This window comes from Oratosquilla oratoria, unplaced genomic scaffold (genome assembly GCF_046742065.1).
Source record: "Oratosquilla oratoria isolate Oo_2021 unplaced genomic scaffold, ASM4674206v1 SCAFFOLD209, whole genome shotgun sequence".
Taxonomy (NCBI): Eukaryota; Metazoa; Arthropoda; class Malacostraca; order Stomatopoda; family Squillidae; genus Oratosquilla; species Oratosquilla oratoria.
In genome coordinates, this window is record NW_027467561.1 from 114,046 (window position 1) to 138,045 (window position 24,000).

General features: G+C 37.2%; 1 protein-coding gene across 1 annotated transcript; it reads right to left on the minus strand.

Moving 5' to 3' along the window:
* Positions 1-4,845: 4,845 nt before the first annotated feature.
* On the minus strand, positions 4,846-23,791 carry LOC143022864 (trypsin alpha-3-like). Its single transcript, XM_076181248.1, has 4 exons — positions 23,500-23,791; positions 21,997-22,097; positions 12,274-12,379; positions 4,846-5,710 (listed from the first exon to the last, which is right to left on the minus strand). Exons 1-4 carry the CDS (start codon positions 23,714-23,716, stop codon positions 5,580-5,582), a joined length of 555 nt encoding a protein of 184 aa, XP_076037363.1. The 5' UTR covers positions 23,717-23,791; the 3' UTR covers positions 4,846-5,579.
* Positions 23,792-24,000: the final 209 nt, after the last annotated feature.

A 24,000-nucleotide genomic window follows, 5' to 3' on the forward strand; every position in this document is an offset into this window, starting at 1 on the left:
AAGTTTGACAAGTATATCTTGCTATGAAAGTCTGCACACGCCCGAGAAAAATGTATGTCCCGGTATGGCAACACTCCCATTCTATACGGGAGTGTAGAAAACGCGGCAACCCTGGCCGCCACCACTGTCCCGCGTGCATACCTTCCGATATTTACAGTGTACGTAATAAAAAATACAGTACAGTACACTGTATATACAGTACATTTACATGCCTGTATTACAGTTATTATTACAGAATTATTAGTATTATTATTACAGTATTGTTATTATTACAGTGTTAGAGTATTATTCTTATGTGTTTCTATGCCATATCATACATTACCTATACGTATACCGCTACGAAAATCTACGGGTGTTAGGGAGATATTTTCGATGACCGGAATTTTGGCCTGACCGGACCACCCTTCCCCCCAATTAGTCCGGGCTTTCGAGGTTCGACTGTACTTTGATATATGAGTAATACACACAGAAGTTAAAGTAGTAACTAATTTGGTATATGTTGTTTTGTCTGCCTGCACCTTATTTGTACCTACATCTGCAGGCTTCTTCTTTCTTTTCTTCATTAATTATTGTTCAAATAAATACCTTTAAACCCCAGCTGGGCTCCTCTATAACCTACTGGCCTATCACAGTGTGATATACAGTGGGACCACTGTATGAAGAAACGTGATTAGGATGGCAGGCATTTGTCAGGCCCTCCAGAGCTCTGTCACCTAAAGAGTTGGTACTGCACCCCTAGACAGCAGCAGGAGTAAATATATGTTGTCCATTGCAGCAAAATGGTTAAAGATAATAAAACAAATATCACACTTTTAGGCATTATATTTGCTTAACAAGAAAATATGCAGTAGAGGATGATAAGATCCTTCACATTTTACAATGGTTCCATCAATGTGATGATGGTGGTAATAACAAACTGGAAACATGGGAAATATAACAATTAGCATATAATACTGGTAATGGATCTTCAGAGACTGTATCCAGGAAATGTGTTGCAGCTTCCAATATTGCATGATAAATTTTCAGTTTCCTTGCAACATTGACCAGATTTGTACTTGTCTGTTGAGAGTGGTTAGGGAAGAGTTCATGACATTAATCCAATTGGTAGAGCTTACTGTATGTGAGGATAGAATGAATGGCCTGAGGTGAAGGTGGGACAAGGCCTGGGTTGAGTAATGTTGCCATAGGTTCTAGGAAATAATCCCTTAAAGGAAAATATCCCCATTAGGAAACCTCCCCCACAGAAATAATCCCCTAAAGGAAAATATCCTCATTAGGAAAATCCCCCCACAGAAAAAAATTCCCATAGGAAAATATTCTCCATGAAAAAATCCACCATGGAAGAAATCCCTCTGATTGGTTGGGTAGACTTCTGTGCAGATTATGTGCCCTTGTTATATTAAAGAGCTATCAACCTCTCTTGCATTTTATTGGGTCCAGATTTTCCTCTCCAAGCAAACTAGGGCCACATCTGAGGTGTGTTGAACTATCACATAGTTCTTATAATTATTAGTTTTAGTCATATTAGTTTATGTGTGATTGCTGTGATTCTGTTTCACAACCCTCATACATAATCCTTCCTAGCAACCACCTGCATCAAAAGATCACCTTCCCAAACAAATAATCATAGCTACGGAAGGGCAGAGCTAGTTAAACAACTGCTGAGGCAGTTTGTCCAAACAATTGCGAGTCTCAGCTAATCCCTAATCACCAGCATTTTACCCCCATATAAAGTAACTGAGGCTTTTGAGGTTTTAGCTGGATTTATGCCTGAGAAAGCAACTGATATTTTGAATTATTTTGAAGATACACACATCATCAGAAAACCAACTTGGAAATGCAGAAGACCATCAAGCTTTGATGTCAATATGTGGAATATAGTTTCATAAGTTCAAGATGATTTGCCAAAAGCAAATAATGATGTGGGAGGGTGGCATTGAAGTTTCACATCACTGGTTAGTTGCTTTCATTCAAGCATTTGGACTTTCATAAAATGTATGCACAAGGAACATACTCTGCAAGAAGTACATGTAACTCACGTTCTTGCTAGTCAACCTCAAGTGTGACAGAGAAATACAAGAGTGCAGGTGTTTATATAAAGAATATAACAACTTTCTTTCTTTGAAAGAAAGTTGTTATATGTTGGAGATGATTAAAGAAAATGGAGAAAAGTGGGAGGTGAACCAGCTGTTGTTTGCTGACGACACTGCGCTTGTAGGAGGATCAGAGGAGGGATTTAGGAAGTTAGTGACAGTTTGAGAAGGTGTATGAAAGAAGGAAGCTGAAGATAAATGTGGGCAAAAGTAAGGTGATGAGATGTACAAGGAGAGAGAGTGACAGTAGGCTGGAAGTGAGCATTAAGGGTGAGAAACTGGAGGAAGTGGATAGTTTTAGATACTTGGGTGCGAATGTGACAGGAAAGGGAGGAGTGGGGGCGGAGGTAGAATGTAGATTGAGAGAAAAGAGTAAATGCTTTGGTGGATTAAAAAGTGTAACTAGAAATAGACATCTGGGAATGGATATTAAGAGGAGGTTATATGAAGGAGTGATTGTGCCAACAGCAATGTACGGGGCAGAAACATGGAACATGAGAGAGGAAGAGCTAAGGAGTTTGAATGTGTTTGAGATGAAATGTCTTAGAAGTATGATAGGGGTTACTAGGCTAGATAGCGTGAGAAATGAGGAGGTGAGGAGGAGAACAGTGGTGGAAAGGGAGCTGGGAGATAGGGTTGATGAAAGAGTATTAGGATGGTTTGGACACATGGAAAGAATGAGTGAAGAAAGATTAGTAAAAGAAGTGTGGAAGGTGGAGGTAGAAGGAGTGAATATGAGGGGGGGGGTCCTAGGATGAGATGGATGGGGTGAAAGGGGCTTTACAAAAGAGAGGAATGTCTGTAGAGGAAGGATGGGAGAGGACAGAAGATAGGGGTGAATGGAGAAGGGTTGTGTATAGATGAGGCTGTGATGCATGAGGGGGAGTGGGTGGGAGATGGGGGGTGAGGAAGTATGTATGAGGAAAATTTTGATGCAGCCCGAAGGGATTTCTCCCCGTCTTCTCCTTTTCTGCATGAGGGGACGGAGAGGGGGGGTCGCTGAATTTATGAAGCGGCCTTGCTGTGGATGTGCTGTGTCTTGCAACACTGCTTCTGACCCAGGGCAGTGGACAGGATGCAGGGATGACCCGTCATCCAGGAGGTGCCAAGATAGGAGGGAGCGAGGAGGGTGGAGGGGAGTGGAATATATGGGAAATGAAATGGGTGGGAGTGATTTCTATGCCTTTTTCTTTTTGGCTACCCCCTGTGTAAGGGAAAAAAAAAGCCTTTTGTATGTATGTACATATGTAAAACAACTGACGTGGAAAATAATTCTGTTACAGAATATTTAAAAGGAATAACATTTAATCTTACTTTTTAAGGAATTAAAGGTATTTTAAACTATGTACCGGTACATTGATCATTATTATGATTTTTTTCATTATTGCACATTTTCTTTCATACTATATGTAGACTTGTTCTTTTCTTAACATAATTATCTGTACTCTTAAGATTCTTTAATAAACATTCATTTTGTTTTTATAATTAATAATTTTTCAACTTCTTTCCTCATCACATTTGACTGCTTTATGATTTATCCTTAAGGTGATTTTTTCCCACAGGGAATATTTTTCTATGGGGAGTTTTTCTGTGGAGGGATTCCCCCCCCCCCAGGGGGACTTCTTCCATGGGGGATTTATCCTACGAGGGGGGGGGGCTGGGTATTTTCCTTTGGGGGATTATTCCCTACCACTGTTACCATGGTTGTTCAATGTGCATATGGATGGTATGTTGAGGGTATTAGGCACTGGTTTAATGTAGTGAATGAGAGCAGAGGAAGTGGGAAGGGGGCCAGCTGTTGTTTGTGGATTACTGCACTTATGGTTGAGTTTGAGGATAGACTGAAGCAATCAGAGATGGAGTTTGAAATGAAGGATATGTGAGAGGAGAAACCTAAGAGTAGATATGGATAAAAAGCAAGGTGATGAGATGTATAGAGTTGATGGTGGTAGGTTGAATGGGAGTTCAAATGTGTTAGTGAATGGAGAAGTGGAAGTGCATTAGAGTAACAAGCAAATAAATATCTAGGAAAAATGAAAGATGTTATAAAAATTACATATTTGAGGATGGATGCAAACAAAAGTTTGTATGAGAGAGTGGTTTTATCCCTAGTACTATATGGAGAAGACTAGATTTGGAATTTGAGGGATGCATAAAGAAAGTGCCTAAATGTGGTTGACAAATATGGTAGGTGTTATGATGGTGGCAAGGATAATGAACTTGGAGGTGAGATAGAGAATATGGTGTGGAAAGAGTTGATAGAAAGGGTAGATGAAAGAATGCTAAGGTGATGTGAGCATAAAGAATGAGTGAGGAAAGACAAGCAAGAAGAATGTGGAAAGAAGAAATGGATAGAGTGAACTTCAGAGGAAGACTAAAAAGCTGGATGAATGGGATAAAGGAAGTACTGAATGCAGGATTAACATCTGTCAAATAGTGAAGAGTGTTCAAAAGGTAGGCATGAATGGAGATGATATGGACATGATCCAAAGACATGTTCTTGTCCACTCCATAGATATTTTGGGTGGATTAAAAGGGGTTGTTATGTATGCAAGTATTATATGATATATGTTATAATGTTGAATATCAAAGATATGTCATCCCTTATTGTATAGGATTAGATTAAGAGGTCAAAATACTCATTTGTTTAGGTTTGTGTTTTTTTACATTGTATCTATACTCTTTGCGTGAGGTAAAATCAAGTAATGTAGAAAACAAAGTTCTACATTTACCTAAGATCCTCCACAAGAACCATGTATGCAATGCAAATGGGGTTATAACAGATTAATCAAGCTCAACAAAATATTAGGTTTACCTAGCATCTTAAAAAGGTAAGACAATGAAGTCGTGACCTACAACAGGAGAGTCACCATATAATGAGGTGGGAGTATACTAAATTGAGCTGTCAGACCCTGCTTTGGAGGCACTGTGTCTTGCTGTACTGACTTTGACCTCAAGCGGTATGGCAGGGACATGGGTGATCATTCATTCTTGTAGTTTGATTTAGGAAGGACAATGAATGGGTGTGGTTTGGGTGTATAATTTTATCTAGCTACGTCCCTGATAAGGGTAGGGGGAAATAACTTTGGTATGCATATAAGAATATTGTGAGAAAGGACATGGTAGAAGCTAGTCTTAGGTCACCAATCATGTTTTTGTTAGAACACTATTTGTGAGATCCAATAAATATTTGTGGACTTGACTGCAACCTAGTAATGATGTCCTGTGTTAGTTATGACATCAATGCTAGTTATGATGGCATGTGTTAGTTATAATGTCATGTCATGTGTAAGTCTCACCTAGATCTAGCCCCAGGTGACCATAGTTGTCAGCTGGGCAATTGAGAGTATTGCATATATTTAGTCATTTCTCTATATCTCTCTCTTTCTTTTCCATTTCCCTGGAATCCTAATTCCAAGCTTTTCTACTGTTTCTGTCCTTACCATAATAATTACCTGTGCATGTGGATTCATATCCAATCCTATCTCAATGATGTCTTTTCTTTTTGTTCTTCCGGCTTTTCTTTGGCTTTGGCATGTTGAGGGGTTTGCAGTAGTCTGTTTTCCTGGTATGTTTAAGGATCCATTGCAGGAAGTTCAACACATGTGTATACACAACTGGGAAACAGACAAAGGATGTCCTTTAATGCAATAGAATCAAGAAGGACAAAATACATAATTATTATAATAATAAACTAATGTTGACTTCCACTTTCCACATTTTGTAACACTCTTTATATGAGTAAGGCTCACAAGAGTTTGCAAGTAGAATTTAAAATTAATACAAACTGTTCTGCAACTGAATACACAGGATATTCAGTTGCATAACAATTTCTATTCAGTTTGTATTCAGTTGCAAACACTTGTGAAACTTGTGTGTTCATATAGCCACCATATTAAATAAAATGGGAAGAATTGCACAGGGACACCAACATACCTCCTGTTGCCCTTTTTGCTTGCCCCCTCTCACTAAGAGTAAACATTTAAATCTGCCAATGCTTCTATTAAGAAATTTTCCTTGGTGAAAACTGATTGGAAACTTCTGTCCATTATGTTTCTTCCTACACTTTTCAATCAACTATCAATTTAGAGATTGTTTTCCGAGTCTCACCTTACCAGTGATAAATCTGTAGAATAGTTTAGACCCACCTCTGCATTTTGTCAATAGTGCCTTTTCCTGTGTCCTCCCCTCTCCAAGATTCTCATATAATCACTTCTCTTCATCCTTTGTTTTACCAGTCTTCATGTTTCTTCCCATGTTTTATATTTTCTACACCACATCTCTGGTTTTCTTTGCTATTTCATATATGTTATTAAACTAGTAAGAAAATCCTGTTGTATCATTATTATTATTATTATTATTATTATTATTATTATTATTATTATTATTATTATTATTATTATTATTATTATTATTATTATTATTATTAAACAATATTTTTGGTTATTCCTTCATCAGTAATGAAAAAATTAAACAGATTAAACCTTATTCATTTTCGGTTTCTTACAACTACCACTGTACTTATTTATCTAGGATATGTTCAAGAGGTTTTTATCTATATATTAAAAGCCTCTTCCCCCTTATAAGGGAGGTAGCCAGCCAAAGCATCATTTCCGAACCACAGAACCGCCCACACCTTCGTCGTTGTGCCCCAAAGAGAAAAATTCTGGGATATATAACAAAAGAAGGAAACCTAGTTAGTATTGAATGGGAGGGGAGAAATCATGGGTGTCTGAAATGAAATCTCTGCAGTGGAATATGACGTAATTAGCAAAAAAAAAAAAAAAAAAAAAGGCGAAAGGCCTGACTCAAACAACAATTTGACAACAGTCATTTAGTGGCACCATGCTGAAATACAATATAAACATTGTGAAACGCCAGCGGCCATGTGGTTATACCATGACTCTTTCTCAGGATTCGGTAAGTATGAAAGAAGGAGTTCAAGTTGAATCTTAGATATAGAAATGGAAATGAGCAAAAATAGAAGATGGTGGGAAAATGAAACCATGGACTCAAGGAAGGAAACTGTTGAACTAATGGATTGCTTAGCACAAGCTAACATTGAAATTTCCAACCTAAGGAAAACTAACTTGGAACTAAGAAACGAGATTAAGGAAATTAAAAATTATATAAGAGAGGTGAATAGTGAAAATGAAAAGAAGAAAATTAATGATACTTAAAAAATGAGGTAAATAATAAAAACAAGAAATTACTGAAAAAATTAAAGAAAACTTAGGTGAGGAAAGTATCCAAAAGATTAAGAAATGGAAGGAAAACATAGAAAATAAAGAAATTGCCCTCAAAGAAATAGTTCAACAACAAATGCAGGAAAATGCAAGACACAATTATCAAAGTAATTAATGAAAAGGCAAATTGAGTCAGAGATGCATTGGATAGGAAAAATGTATTGTGTTATATGGACTAAAAGAAAAACATGGTCTGGTGAGGTACATGAGAGAAAAAGAAATAGCAATAGGACTCCTAAAAGAAATTCAGGATGTAGAGAAGGACATAGATGATGTGTATAGACCTGGTCATTATTCTAAGGAAAGAAATCGACCCCTAAAGATAAAAATTAAGATCACAAATGGTAATAGAAGACATATTTGAAAAAGTAGGTAAGTTGGCACGTTGGCAAGGAGTGAACATTACAATAAGATATGGATAAAAAGAGAAATGAGTATTGGGGAATTAGAAAAAGAGAAGACACTAAGAGATGAGGCTAAAAAAAAAAAAAAAAAAAAAAAGAGAACGGAGACCAAAAGCAAGGAATTCCACTGGAGAGTAATTGACATGAGACTGAAAAAATAGTACATCAGAATGGGTGAACCAAAGACAGAAAAATGATGGAGAAAGGAACATATTAAAAGTGGCCTATACTAACATTGACGGATTAATTTCAGGACTGAATGAACTTAATGATTACCTGTTAGAAGAAAAAAACAGACATAATGGGAATTGTGGAGACTAAACTAAGGGGTGCAATACCACCCATCAATGTTGGACAAGGACTATATAATTACTGGATTAAAAACAGAGACAAGAAACAGGGAAGAGGAATTCTTGTCCAAGAAAAACTTGAATGTGACAAAAATTGCGGAGGGCAAAAATAATGTAGAACTGATCATGATAAAAGTCGAAGACAAGGACATGAAAAGTAGAAAGTTTGTGGTGAATTATGTGCCCCCAAAAATGAACACTTGGAAAGAGAACAAGCATATGAAGATACTAGAAAATACAAGGCATTCATTAAGTGAGATACTAATGGGCAGAGGTAATCTGGTAATTATGGGGGACTTTAACTGCAGAGAAATTTGTTGGGAGGGCATGACAGTGAAAGGCGAAGACTTGTGGGGTAATATATTACTGGCCATGACCATGGAATATACAATGACACAGTGGGTCAGTAAAAACACCAGGTACAGAAATGATGAGGAGCTGTCAAGACTAGATTTAATATTTACAACTGAACCTAAAATTATAGATAAAATCCAATATAATACACCAATTGGTAAGAGTGACCATATACTTATTGAAACTTAACTAAAGGAAGAAATATTCATGGAGAGAAATGAAAAGCATAGGAAAGAAAGATTGATGTACAGCAAAACGGACTTAGGAAAGCTGAATAAATTCCTTTAGAATGCAAATTGGGAAAATTCTTGATGGAAAATTACAATAAAGGGGTGAATAGGAGAAGGGAAACTTGTAGATAGTACGGTAAGTGCCTGTACTGTACTTTTGTATATTACATCTTCAGACTAAATGACAGAGATACAGAGTTGGGTTTAAATGTAAGTGGCTTGTGACAAAGCTTTCTCCATTCATAGGCACTATTTCTAACTCATTTATTCAAAATAGTGAAGACTTGATTCAAAAAGGTTAAATCTCTTAACATTGATTATCCTAACAATTTTGTTTCGATGTTACTGGGCTCTTTAAACATGTCCTAATTAAAGATGTTTTAACCTTTCTCCCAAATATTCTAGGTAACAGTATTGATGGTATCCCTTGTAAAAATTTGATCAAATTAATAAGTCTGTGTGCAAATAATTCTTCTTTTGTCTTTAAGGGGAAGTATTGCACACAGATTTTCAGGATGGCTATGGGAAATCCTCTTTCACCAGTTTTAGCCAACATCTACATGGAATATTTTGAAAAATATTTATTACCAACTATTAAAGATGAAAAAGTTATTTGGTTCAGATATGTAGGCAATGTTTTGTGATACTGGCCTAATAACCTTTCTATTGATGATTTCCTTATTAATCTAAATTCACTGGTACCCTCCATTAACTTCACTCTTGAGATAGAAAATAACAACAGTTTGCCCTTTTTAGATGTTGAAATGATTAGAGATAATGGTACTACCAAACCTACCAATATTCTTTCCTATGTTTATTTTTATTCCAATCACCACATCAGTGTAAAAAGATCAGTTTTTATTTCTATGTACTTGAGAGCTTATAGGATTTCAGATCCTGAATTTATTGATGATGAATTTAGAACTATCCGGAATATTGGGGAAAAGTTAAAATATCCCACTCATATTCTTAATCAATGTCACAATACTGCCAAGAAACACTTTTACAAAACTTGCAATTAAGAACAAGGAAACCATAAACAACTTAATACACTTTTTCTTCCTTTTCATGAAAATTTTCTTAGTATTGTTAACCTACTGAAAATATTGGATATCAAAGTAGCTTTTAAATATGAACACACCATTAAGAAAACTTTAATTAAGAACAGCCCTCCTAACAACAACGTTGTGGTCTATAAAATTCCTTGCCAAGATTGTAAAAAAATTTATATTGGACAAACTGGGAAAAACTTGGAAACTAGGATTTCCCAACATAAATATAGTGTGAGATTTGCCCAGGAAAATAATGCACTATTTCAAGATAAAGCATTATGCAACCATCATATTGATTGGTCTAAGGCAACAATTTTAGCCAAAGGAAAAAGCCTACAAGAAAGAAATATAATAGAATCCTGCTTAATATTAGGCATGTTTGATAAAAATATAAACTTAAGCTATGGTCATTTTAAATGTGATAAATTGGTAACCCAAATGGTCACCGAGATCTTTCCGCCAGATTGAGCCTTATGTGTTGATCAGGTCGATAGAGGTAAGGTCATCCCCCCTACTCACATTATATTGTCTCCCCCCTTCCCCCCCTATGGTTGCCACCTGATAGTCTACTTACATTTAAACCCAACTCTGTATCTCTGTCATTTAGTCTGAAGATGTAATATATGAAAGTACTTACTGTCTACAAGTTTCCCTTCTCCTTTGGTTATTTTGTATTTTTGTATTACAATCTTTACTTCTATCAACATCTGTCAATATATATATATATACATATATATATATATACTGTATATATATTAATGATCTACCTATCTTGCTTCACAAACTTTACTTCTATTAAAATCTGTCCATCTGCACCTCTCTGCCTGGCTCACCCCCTCACTCTCTTCCATTCCTACCAAAAGATCTTTTTATTCTTAAAAAGAAGAAGAAGAAAAAAAAAAAATCACACTCCTACCACATTTTATATATACTCTCCTCCTTCACTTTTTATTCTCATATTTAGCCTCTCATCTCTTTTTCTTATACCTTTCAAATCCTTCACATATATTCACTTCTTTTCTACTACCATCTTCACCTCATCATCCCACCACTCAGTACCCTTTCTTCTATTCCCTCACGTCCACCTCATTCCACATACCATCTTTGTACACCTTGTCACTTCCTCCTTGAAAAAACATATTATTCTTCTACTCCCACCTCTACTCTATCTTTCATGACCTCCCAGACTGCTCCAAGCTTCTACTGGTATTCCTTTTTCTTCTCATTCAAACTGCTGACTCTAAGCAGCTCTCTACCTTCTGCCCTTTTCCTCTTTCTTCACTTATCCTCCACTGTCAATTTCCCTTCAGCAAAAAAAAATCATCTGATACTCTCCAACTCTCTCCCCTAAGAGCATGGATATCCAGAACTCTTCTTATTCTTCCTTTGGATACCACTACATAGTCCATTAATGCCTTATTGAACACCTTTCCAATGTATACTCATGCTTGACTATGTTCTTAAACACTATGCTTGCTATCATCAGCTCCCTTTCTAAACACATCATCAACATCAACTCTTCACTATGATTTTTGCCTGGCACTCCAAAATTCCCTACTACTCCATCTGTTGGTTTATCCTCAACTCTAGCATTGAGATCTCCCAACACCACTACATTGACGATCCTCCCAAAATTCTCTAAGCACTTGTTTCAATATATCTAGAAGGGCTCACTTTCCCCTTCACTCTTCTCACTACCAGGCCTATATGCACATACAAAAACTAACATCTCCTGTCCCAGTTTCACCTTCACCCACATTAACTTTGAAGATACTTCCCTCCACCCCACCACACACTTTCATATCTCATCACTCATCAGCAGAGCTACTCCTCCCCTTTGTCCCCTCCTCACTACTGACACTCTCACCATCACATACAACTAGGTAAATATAACTAGGTAAATACTCCCAAATTCAAAATTACTCCTCCCTTTCAACTTAGTTTCACTTCATGCTAACACATCTTCCTTCTCACAAACATATTGCTTATCTCATCACTTTTACTCTTATCTGTACCACAACTTCACACATTTAATGACCCAATTGTTAGGGTTCTAGTTGGAAATCTCCCAGACCCTCTTATGCTTTGTCTTCTTGTAGGATGAGTATACTGAGAGAAGGATACTTAGTCCCATGACTCCATCCCTTTTGTTGTCTTTTATGACTCGCATGGGAATAACAATGGCAGAATTCTTTCCTTCCCCTACCACAGGGTATACAGGGCAAAAGAATTGGTATAATCAAAGAAGCTGTAAAGGGCAGTTTCAAGGGAACAGCATAAAGTAGGGATAGTCATAGTACAAAAGTAGCACCATTCCTCTTGGAGTAGAGATTTTACTCTAACATAGACAAATGATGTGTGGCTATAGTCTGGAGGGGTACCCCAAAACAGTCCCTAAAGCATTGGTTACATACTGCTCTATAATTATTAATACTGCTTATAAGCAATTTCTACAATGCATAATTGAATGAATATGATAACATACTCTGTAATACTGGCAGGTTTGCTGGAACTTTCCAAAGAGAAAATACCAATCTAACTCACCTGGGAACTTAACTTTGTTGCATTTGTAACTCCAGCTGACGATCCCTACTATAGTAAACCGGCCAGTGAGCTTATCTTGTACAGCCAAAGGTCCTCCAGAATCGCCCTGCAAGAAGCATGAGGAAGAATAAATCTGTATCATCAGAAGAGTTTTTGAGATATATTGGCAGAACAGATATATTTTGTGAATACATTTAAATGGGTAAGTAAAAAGTTTTGGGAGGAATACAATTATTATGGTGTTGCATATCAATGATTATAATATACAGTAATATATATATATATATATATATATATATATATATATATATATATATATATATATATATATATATATATATATATATATATATATATATATATATACAGGGGATCACCGCAATTCGACCGTTCGCAATTCGAATGATTGCAAATTCGACAGTAGCTAATTTATACCCAACCCTCAAGGTTTGACAGCCACACTCGACAATTCGACATTCAAATCTTATGCGCCACACACCTGATCGAATGTCCCGCCACTCCCTATGCGCCACTCTGTCTCACTCTCGCCCCAGCCATCGTCGACGCAAGCCACGCTCCACTGTTCCACCACCATGCCACGCAAATCCACCTCCGGCCCCACCCCTAAGAAACACACTTTCCTGCCTTTCAAAGATAAGCTTGAGCTTATAAGAAAGTGTGAGGCAGGTATGGCTCATTCTGCCGTTGCAGCGGAAATGGGTGTCCCAAGATCAACAGTATCAACGATTTGGAAGAACAGGGACAAGTACCGCCAGGCCGCTGCATCAGCATCTTCCACGACTTCCCTTGTTCTCCGTGGCTCAAGGGACTCCCGTCTCGACACAATGGAGGACATGTTGATCAAGTGGATAGAGGACAGGACACAACGCAAGATGCCGATCAGCATGGGGCTCGTGCAGGAGCGTGCCTTGTCACTGTGGGAGGACTTGCAGGCCACAACATCCACCACCAAAAATGTACTGTACAGCAGCTTAATGTGTTTAATAAACAAAATTAGATAAAAATGAAGCCTTTAATATTACTGATTTAGTCTAAGTTAGTGTTTTTTAGAGGTCATAGTGATATTTTGGGGGGGTCTGGGCTGGAGGTCGGTCCCTATCCCCCTAATTACAATGTATTCCTATGGGAAAAACTGCATCATGATTCGACAGAACCCAGGTCTAAGTTAGTGTTTTTTAGAGGTCATAGTGATATTTTGGGGGGTCTGGGCTGGAGGTCGGTCCCTATCCCCCCTAATTACAATGTATTCCTATGGGAAAAACTGCATCATGATTCGACAGAACCCAGGTTCGACCGATGATAGACCGCCCCATCCCTGTCGAATTGCGGTGACCCCCTGTATATATATATATATATATATATATATATATATATATTTTTTTACATATATATATCATATATATATATATTATATATATATATATATATATATATATATATATATATATAATAAAAAACTGAAGGTGAATGATATTTTTCACTTCTAATGAAACCGACAAAAAACAAATACCTGTATTTCTTACTAAGTTATAACACAAACAAAACCTAGTTGTATCCTCACCTTGATTGCCAAACTCTTTGGCCCATACAGGGTTAAACAGAGACTTTCTTTTTGGCATTTTTAGACTCCTTAACCCCATAAATTAATTGCCAAACCACACTGCACCATAGCCACCTCAGGACTGCAGCCCAATGTATGAGATGTGAATCATGCAATCACACATTTACAACATTGGTCCTGTGCAGTTCCTGTCTACTTCGGCTGCCGAGTACTCCCACATAATTTAATTGTATGGCATTATTGTATACCTAGGGTTATTTGTTTATCTATTCTTTATTATTTTATTTATTTATTTGTTTATTCATTTATGTTCGTCACACCCCAAGAAAGGAGGACAAATGCACGTCCGGCATGAGGTTGCACCGGATGGAGGACAAAGTGCTCAAAAGGAGGACTGTCCGGCCTAAAGGAGGATCTGGCCACCCTAGTTGGGGGATATCAGTGCTAGAATAGGAAATGAACCAGTAGATGAAGTAGTAGGGAGATACAAGGTGACAGGTAAGAATTATAGTTGAGAGATGCTAGAGATGTGTTTTAAAATGGAGATGATGATAACAAATACAATGTTTAAGAAGAGAAACAAATATAAGAATGCATGGGCCAGGGTGATGGAAGGGTGATCAAGAAGTCATTAATGGACCATGTAGTGCTACCAAAAAAGATTGAAAAAGTTTTAGATGTACATGTTCTCAGGAGAGAAAGCAGGGAATTGTCATATAATTATCTGACAGAGGAAAATTGAGAGTGGAGGGAGGCAGAGAATTGCTGAATGTGAACAACTTAAATGAAAAGGAAAAGAGTAAAGATATCAGAAGCTGAGGGCATTATGGGAGGTAGTGAAAGATAACAGAAACAGGAATAAAGATTGGTTTGCTTCAAGGAGGATGTGATAAAGTAGGAAAGATGACATGTAGGACAAGGTGGATAGAGGAGAACACAAGAGGCAGGAAATGGGGTGTGAGGGAGGTAATGAGGATAGTAGTTGGTAAGTGAGATAGGTGTTTGATGCAGAATTTTGAAAACAAAAATGCAAGAAAGTGAAATGAGTAAGGGAAATATAAAAATCTTGTATCCTTCTCTTTCTCTTAACAAAATATTCAAAATACTAATACGTTTTCTCCCCTCTCAATCCCCTTAATTTTGAAAAGAGTTAACAAAAAATTCCCATGCATTCTTGGCCAATGTGATGTCATTCAGCTCAGTGGAGGACCTTGTGCCAAAAGACATAAGGCAGAAATTTTTACCTTTTCCAGCCTCAGCACCACCTGTAGCACTCTCTATACATATAGTTATAAGGACTGCAGCTGCAACATTACTATAAAGAGCAGAATTTTCCAGCACCCCAAGAATTTATTTCAGTATCCCACATTAAGACACATTGGTTTGAAGTTAATTCAATAACCCCCTTTCCTGTGATTGTCCCTATAGGAATTTTATTCTTGCTAACACCAAACCATTCTATTTAGCCCAGATGAAGACCTTGTGTTGGAGATAGTGATGTTTTGTAATTGTTCCAGTCAATCAAGTTGTTTCCCCTAGTGTCTCTTGCATAAGACCTGTAGGCTCCAGGAAACCAGCAACATTCCATTATGTCCTGATCCCTTCACTCTTAGATTTTGTTGGGAATAAATCCAAACAGAGGCGTTTTTTAGAGTAGGTAAGCTATAATTACCAATTAATATAGGCATCTGTGATTATGACTGCAATTAATCTAGTGAACTGATAGCTGTAGAATTAGGATTAAGATTATTAAAGCATATCAAGATGTATGAAATCAGTATTCTAGAATGCTTAGTGAAGAAAAGAAAGTTAAGTGACATTGAAGAGATTTCTAAAACCTATCAAGGGAAATAATATTCTCAATATAATGAATTATACAAGTTTACTTTTTCCATTTAAATATAGCAGCCTACATATAACATATAACATATATATATATATATATATATATATATATATATATATATATATATATATATATATATATATATATATATATATACAGTATATATATATATATATATATATATATATATATATATATATATATATATATATATATATATATATATACGGTATATGAAAATATATAAAAATTTAAAGTAACAGACTTGATGCCATAGGACCAAGTATGGTTGACTACCCTCTTAAGGAATGTTGAGTTACCAATATATTATTTTCATTATTAATCTTTCAATTTCACTACTCGATGACTGCTCTGTCTTGAGTATTTCTTCTGGAGTATTAATCATCTCTAAATCCCATATATGCAGATAATCTATTATATGTACCTGTAATCATTCTTCTCTTTATAGTGAAAGTAGTAATTATTCCCTATATAGTATATGTAGAACTTAATCCCTATATAGTAGTTGTTTTATGTATTTAGTCTGCGTAGCCACTACTTAATTGTTCAACGTGGTAGTTTACATGTATCTTTCGACCTACACAGTTCCCATATATGCACTTGTCACGGCTAACCGCGACAGGAAAAAAAAAAAAATTGTCGTATGTATATCAACAATTCAGATGCTATAGATTGCCACCCATCTTCTGGAGGAAGCGATCATTTTTCTGCTACTCCTTGACTTCCAATGACACAACCCGAAGGATGAGGGGTTGGACTGGGCTGCAGGTTAGTCGTATGGTAGGACCTGGGGCATTGGGTAGGTGGGTCCTAGTCCACTTTCCATTCGTGGTTGAAAGGAAACACTCTGGTCATTGCTGCCTTTATTTCTCCAACATCAGTCTAAACGCTTCCCGAACCGAGGGATGGAGGGAATTGAGAACTTGCATCCCCTTCGGTCTTCCAGACCGGTTCACTGGTTTCCAAGACCAGTTCCGAGACTAGTTCTGGTTTCCCATACTGGTTCCTTTTAAAAAGGGACAATTTGAAGAAATCATTAATATCTGTGTTAGGCCATCTGGCAATGTTTACGTGGCATCTCTCTCTCAGACCACTTGAGTGTGACCAAAAACATCGAAAACGTTTTTGATCCCTTCTTTCCGATAGCAAGTAGGAATATAAGTGACATAGTAACATTTTTACATGTGTTTGTTGACGAATACAGTCCTTTTTATGGATTTCATTATAATTAATTTTAATTATTACAATAGTAATTTAAAGATATTAGAGCTGGATGATGAATCAATTTCTAAGTACAGACGCTCCTCTACTTATGTTAATTCATTTTACGTTTTTTCGATTTTACATTTGAACTGACTGAAAATAAAAAAAAAAAAAAATTGTAAAAGTGAAAAAAAAAATTGAGTGAATTATTTAGTTTAGCGCGCTCACCGTAGTTCAAACGATACTTGCGCATGACACTGCGTCCATTGTTTACATTGCACAAACGACAAACTGTACATGCCTTGCCTCCTCCTCCACCATCTCAATTTATGTTGCTTGAATTTAATCTATTTGAAATTAATGTTATTATTTTACAATGTTATGTGTATAATTAATGATTTAGGGGTGTTTTATAAGGTACGGTAATAGAATTTACGGATGTATAGTACAGTAACAACTTACGTTCATTTTCAACTTACGTTCGGCCGTTCGGAACGTAACTAAAACGTAAGTTGAGGAGCGTCTGTATATCCAAAATTATTAGAGGGATAGCTTTTCACTCTGACACACTCCGCCTTGTGCTGGTGCCATATCTGTATTCCATAGGTATTCATGTATTCTGTATAACATTACCTCTAATAATTTTGCATGCAGGTTCCTCATTTATAAATAAGTGTTTTCCATTATGTTATACTGTATTTCTTTAATGTTATATATATATATATATATATACATATATATATATATATATATATATATATACTGTATATATATATATATGTGTGTGTGTGTGTATGTATACACCTATCTATATTGTTCTACCTACAAATCCCACCTAGCAACAGGGTGCCAGAATGTGTGCCATACCCTAATGTCCCTATGCCCAGGCCTATCCAGGCCCACGCCTGAGGCAGTAGGCATTAACCTCTTGTAGTAGCCAGTCATGGCTGGGCTGAAGAAATAAACACTTTGAATATCTCTCCAGTACTACTTGTGTTTCACTTAACCACACAGAGTTCCTCTCACCACCACACTGGTGACCCCGAAGTGACTTTCTGATGTGGTTAAGTGTGTATACATTCTAGTACATTTTGCATTCCAAGTAACTTCGACACGTGCGAGTAAACTACGCATTCTAAAAGACTTTGACGACGTGTGGGAGCAAAATTCATATTCTAAATGACTTCGATATGCACGATATCAATGACGCCTTACGGTACACGGATCTATACACAACCTCCATGATCTCAGGGCTGCCTACCTAACTCCAGTAGAATATGTCTGATAACGACGCCATGACTGCCTCTACGCATACGCAGCCAGTCGCCACGCCCACTTCACCGACAGCAGTAGCGACAGTCCCCTCTTCCACCATGCCCCCGCATCCAGCGTTTCCGACTTCATTCCCTGTTGCGGCAGTTATCGCTGTTCGCCCTCCACAGTTCGATGAAGCATCGCCAGCAAGATGGTTCTCGTTGCTAGAGTCGTAATTCGCACTAGCCAACATCAGTGTCCCCCTCACGAAGGTCCACCATGCACACTCAAACTTGCCTCTTTGAGTGCTCAATCAGCTTGGCAACAATGTCATTAACTCTGGCGACTACGAACGATTAAAGAGGACACTAATTGATGTCCTTACCAGATCTCCACTAGAACTGTTCGATGCCCTGCTACATCAGAACAACATATGTACAACAAGCTGACGACCTTCTTTGTGAAGTGCGTAACTTCGGCAAACAACTTGGAGTCGATGATGATTTCATAAGTCTGAGATTCCTCCGCGCCATGCACGGTGGTTCTCGGATGAATTGGCTTGTGTCGCCGAGACACTCATGGCCCATGGCCTTGGGAACAGGGGTGCGAGTGTGTCATCAGTGAGTAGGCCAGTGTCAAGGGCCCCGAATAGTGATAGTGCACTGGTACCTACTTTATCCGTCCACCAGATGTACCATTCCCCTTAAGACATCTGATGTTCTTACCTCTTCACATGTGGTGCATTATGGGGATATTAGTTCAAGAGCCTGCTCCTTTTTTCGGAATTCCCTGTACTCACCAATTGTCAAATACTCAACAACTGGAAAGAACTATATGCCATCGTATAGATACGGGTGATTCAGCTCCAGTTTCATTTAAGGCAAGACCATTGATGGGTGAGAAGCTCAAGGCTGCTAAGAATGAATTCCAATTTTTGCTTAATGCTAGGATCGTTCGATGTTCCAACTCACCTTGGGCGCCTCCACTTCATTTGGTTCCAAAGAAAGAACCACATTCCTGGAGACTTTGCGGAGATTACCGAGGTCTGAATAAAGTAACTGTAAATGACAAATATCCCATACTGTGCTTGCACTCTCTCACCATGTCACTTAACAATAAGCATATTTTTACTAAGACTTACAATGCGCACATCAGCAAATTCCTGTCGCTGAACAGGATATCCCTAAGACTGCGATATGCACACCATTTAAGTTCTTATACATGCCATTTGGTTTAAAGAATGCTGGTGCTACCATTCAGTGCTTTATTGACACATCACTAGCTAATGTGAAAAATGTCTTTACATATCTCAATGGCGTATTGGTTGATAGACTCTTGAGGAGCATATATTTCCAATGTTCATCCTGTTCTTTCCATTTTGGCTAAGAACAACATGAGACTTTCCCTCAGCAAATGTGAATTCTTCAAGTCAGAACTTACTTTTCTTGGTTAAGAAATTAGTTCAAAAGGGAATAAGCCACCTAAAGAGTATGCCACAGCCATTTCAGACTTCCTTTTGTCCCAGACTTCATAGGTTACATCTCCCTCAGGGCGAAACCTAGGTTTCCATAGATCGATTAAAACCGGCTTTTCTTCCTATCACTAGGAAGGCAACTGTGAGACCCTTGTTGCAGTTGCCTACCATTACCTTAACACTGTACACAAGCAAATTGTTAATGTTCACCAAAGGTTAAAGGGAAATGAGGCCCCAGGAGTGTATAGCCTTCCTTGTAATGATTGTGACTTAGTGTACCTTGGTCAGACCAGAAGGGATCTTAACACCAGGTTAACGGAGCACGAAATACCCGTTAGGTATGCCCAGGAAAGTTCTGCTGTGTTTCAAAATGTCAGTACCAAAAATCACAGTCTTGACTGGGACAAGGCCAAAATTTTGTTGAAGTCCAACTGTAGCTTTAGAAGAAAAATTGTTGAATCAGCCTTAATCGAAGAATGTCCGAACTTGAACATCTCCAAAGGTCAATGGTCCCCGAGCATAATATCATGGCTAGCTGTGAGCCTTTTGGTTAAGGATTATTACCCTCCTGAACCCGCTCCCACCCCGCTTACATTCTGACCTCACACCTCCAGCCATATATCCCCTCACCTCTGACTCCGCCCTGCGCGACGGATTATCCGGTTTTAACTCTGCGTGTTCCCCTTCTACTCACATCTCATTTGTACTTATGTCTCTGGAAATTCTTGTAATCTGTACTTTCCCGAAGAATGCTATTAGTTGAAATATATTAGTTATACTTTCTTCTAAGTTTCCTTTTATTCCGACTGTGGGTTCTTCGTGATTATTATTTATAAATGTGCTACTACATTTTGTCTAAGTGATATATAAATATGTATATACATATATGTATATATATATATATATATATATATTCATATATATATATATATATACACACACACACACACATATATATATATATATATATATATATATATATATATATATATATATATATATATATATATATATATATATATGTATATATATATATATATATATATATATATATTGTTCTACCTACAAATCCCACCTGGCAGTAGGGAGCCAGAATGTGTGCCATACCCTAATAGGGCAGTGGGCGTTAATCTCTTGTAGCGGCCGGTCATGGATAGGTCGAAGAAATAAACACTTTGAATACCTCTCCAGTACTACTTGTGTTTCACTTAACCACACAGAGTTCCTCTCACCACCACATATCATGCAACATTTGTCACTTCAGTTAACAACGAGAGGTAAAACGCCATTAGGCATTTGGCATGAGACCAAACCCATTTTATGCAGTCTGAGACATTATCTGAAACTGACCTGAAATATTAGTAATTTGTGATTGGAGTGCAATGTAAATATTATCCCAATCCCAGACCTCATATAAACCCTATTGTGTGAAATGTAAATACAACAAAGCCTGTGGCAATCCAGTGAGGGGACTCATTCTATGAGAGAGTGCACTAATCTCCCCTAAACACATACCTTCCATCCTTCCCCACTCCCATGCCTATCCCCCCTGCCATGCACAAAGTTGATGCATAGAACATAAGAGCATGGAACATCAGAACATAAGTGACAGAAAATCACCAAATTCCCCCAAGGCCACAGTAAGCAATGATTTTATGATTTATGAAATGTTCAGAACAAACGATTGGAAATGAAATAATCAAGATAAACTATTAGATATTCAGCAAAGACACGTGGGGCTTTGTGTTGTAATTGTACTTTTCAAGGTTTGATGAGTCCCTGCCAATCACAGGTATGTAGATTTTTGCCTCTTTGTGAACAGTGTAATGTCAGAGGAGTATCCCAGTATTAGCTCAGTGAGACAGTCACCTAGATTGAACTTACACCATCAACATTTACTTATTAAAAGGGATAGGAAAATATGTTGGAAGCCATAATATTCTCCGTAGTTTTTCCTATATTCCAACAAGATATTGTGTGCACTTGTGGCATAATCGGAAGCATGGTGGTGTTGCACTTGCTTAATTGTGAATTCAAATCCTACACTCCTCCCTGATTCCCAGCAGTGACTTAACTGCTCCAATGGTCCAAGCACATAGGGCAAAGGTGGCAGCTATATCTGTAGCTACATGCTTCCTGACATAGGCTACTCACCTTCTTCAACAATATTTTAATTTGCATATTTCACTAGGAATCCAACATGAACTTATATATATATATATATATATATATATATATATATATATATATATATATATATATATATATATATATATATATATATATATATACTCCTTTCAAATAAATCCCCTCAATCTAAAAGTAATAGACAGAAAAACTTACCGAGCAAGCGCTTCCATATATTGTCTCAGCACATATCATGTTTTCTGTTATGTCAGCTTTTTTGTAACCAAACTCTTTGTAACATGACTCACTCGACACCACTGTGGAGAAGAGGCACATACAACAGAATTAGAAAATATATTCTATGTTTATTCGTAGACAGTGAAATCAATGCATGTGCAAATGAATAAACAAATACATATTTAAATACTTTAGACACTTAAACTGAGCAGAGACTGAATTCAGACCAGTGAGTTAGCGGACAAGCATGGCAGCACTACACCAACAATCCATTGCATATACATAATTGTAGTATGCAGGAAAGGAACATTTGATGGATCCTGTCTCCTACTCAGTCTATTATACCTAGCCTCAAATTCATGTACATTTTGAACTTTATTGATATGCTTGATTTCTAGTTATATTTAGATTTTAATTCATGTGTTGTTCAAGCTTAGGATCTTCTAAGCTATTCTAAGTATATATGTATCTATATGGGAAACTGTATTTCTTCACATCCTTCAGGCATGTGGACTTCGTAATTTGTTCCCATGGCCTATTAAAGCCCTCCCATCCATAATCAAGAGATTTCTTCTGTCATAGCAATCTATCCCCTTTAGTGATCTGAATACTGTAATCGTATCACCTCTTTTTCTTTGATCTTTCAAAGTTGGTAGACCAAGTGCATTTAGTCTTTCCCCATATGGTTTATCTGTCAGGCTGTGTTTGTATGTATTTATGTAATTGTAGTATACAGGAAAGTAGCATTGTTCATTGGGTCCCATGTATTCTTTAATTTTTTATCATATCTAGCTTCAAATTCATGTACAGTTCCAACCTAATCTATAGCCTTGATTTCCAATTATCATATTTAGTTTTGAATTCATGAAATGTTTGAGCTTGAGCTATATTATTTCCTAAGCCAAGTATTGATGCATCTATATGGAAAACTGTATTTCTTCACATCCTTTAGACATGTGGTCTTAATTTGCTTCTATGATCTCCTAAAGCCCTCCCATCTTAAATCAGGTGATCTCTTCTGTCAATGCAATCTATCCCCTTTAGTAACCTGAATACTGTAAGCATATCACCTCTTTCTATTCTATCTTTCAAGTTATTAGAGCCAGTGCTATTAATCTTTGCTCATATAGTTTATCTGTCAGGCTGGGGACTCGTTTGGCTGCTGCCCTTTTTGTTCTCTTGATCTTGCTTATATCCTTATCTCTGTATGGGGACCATACTACTGATGCATATTTCAGTCTTGGACAGATCAGGGTTTCAATGACTTTTTCATAATCTCTTCATCCAAATAGTGTGTATGTGTGCACGTCAGATAACGAGCTAGGTTATGTTGTTAAAGTATAGATAAGAGGGAGTAAAATAAGATAAAATTTAGACAAAACACCATTTGATCTGTGGCAATATGTCAGATATTTTGATACTCAAAAGAATAACAACATCAGCAAAAACAAGTGTTTGTGAAGACAAACTAATCACATGTACCTTTGGTTTTGACTGTCAACAAGACAGGCGACATCTTGTTGCCACCATTTTTTGTTGTTCCCCATCCCATGGCTGTCGCAAATTCTCCATAGTAATTCACCAAAGGGCTTGGAAGGCATATTGGTGCAATTTTTCTATCGCGGCTGAAGTCCACCGTAACATTGACCATCAACAGGGCAATGTCACTATCTACAGTTTTGGAGTTATATCTGAACATGCAAGACCCATGTTAATTCCATAGGTAGTTGAACTGTATATTAGGAAGGAGGTAAATAGGTATGAAGACATATGCACATACAAACACAAATTAAAGCAGTGACCGAGAAGGATGGAGGGAGTATAGGAGAGGAAGACTTACAGAAAATCAGAAAAAGAAAGGACAAAGAAAGCCAAAAGATAGCTTCCAAAGAAACTATTCAACAACAAAAGCAGGAGAATACCAAAGACACAGTTATTCATGTAATCAAAGAAAAAGAAAATAGGGTTAGAGATACAGTGGAA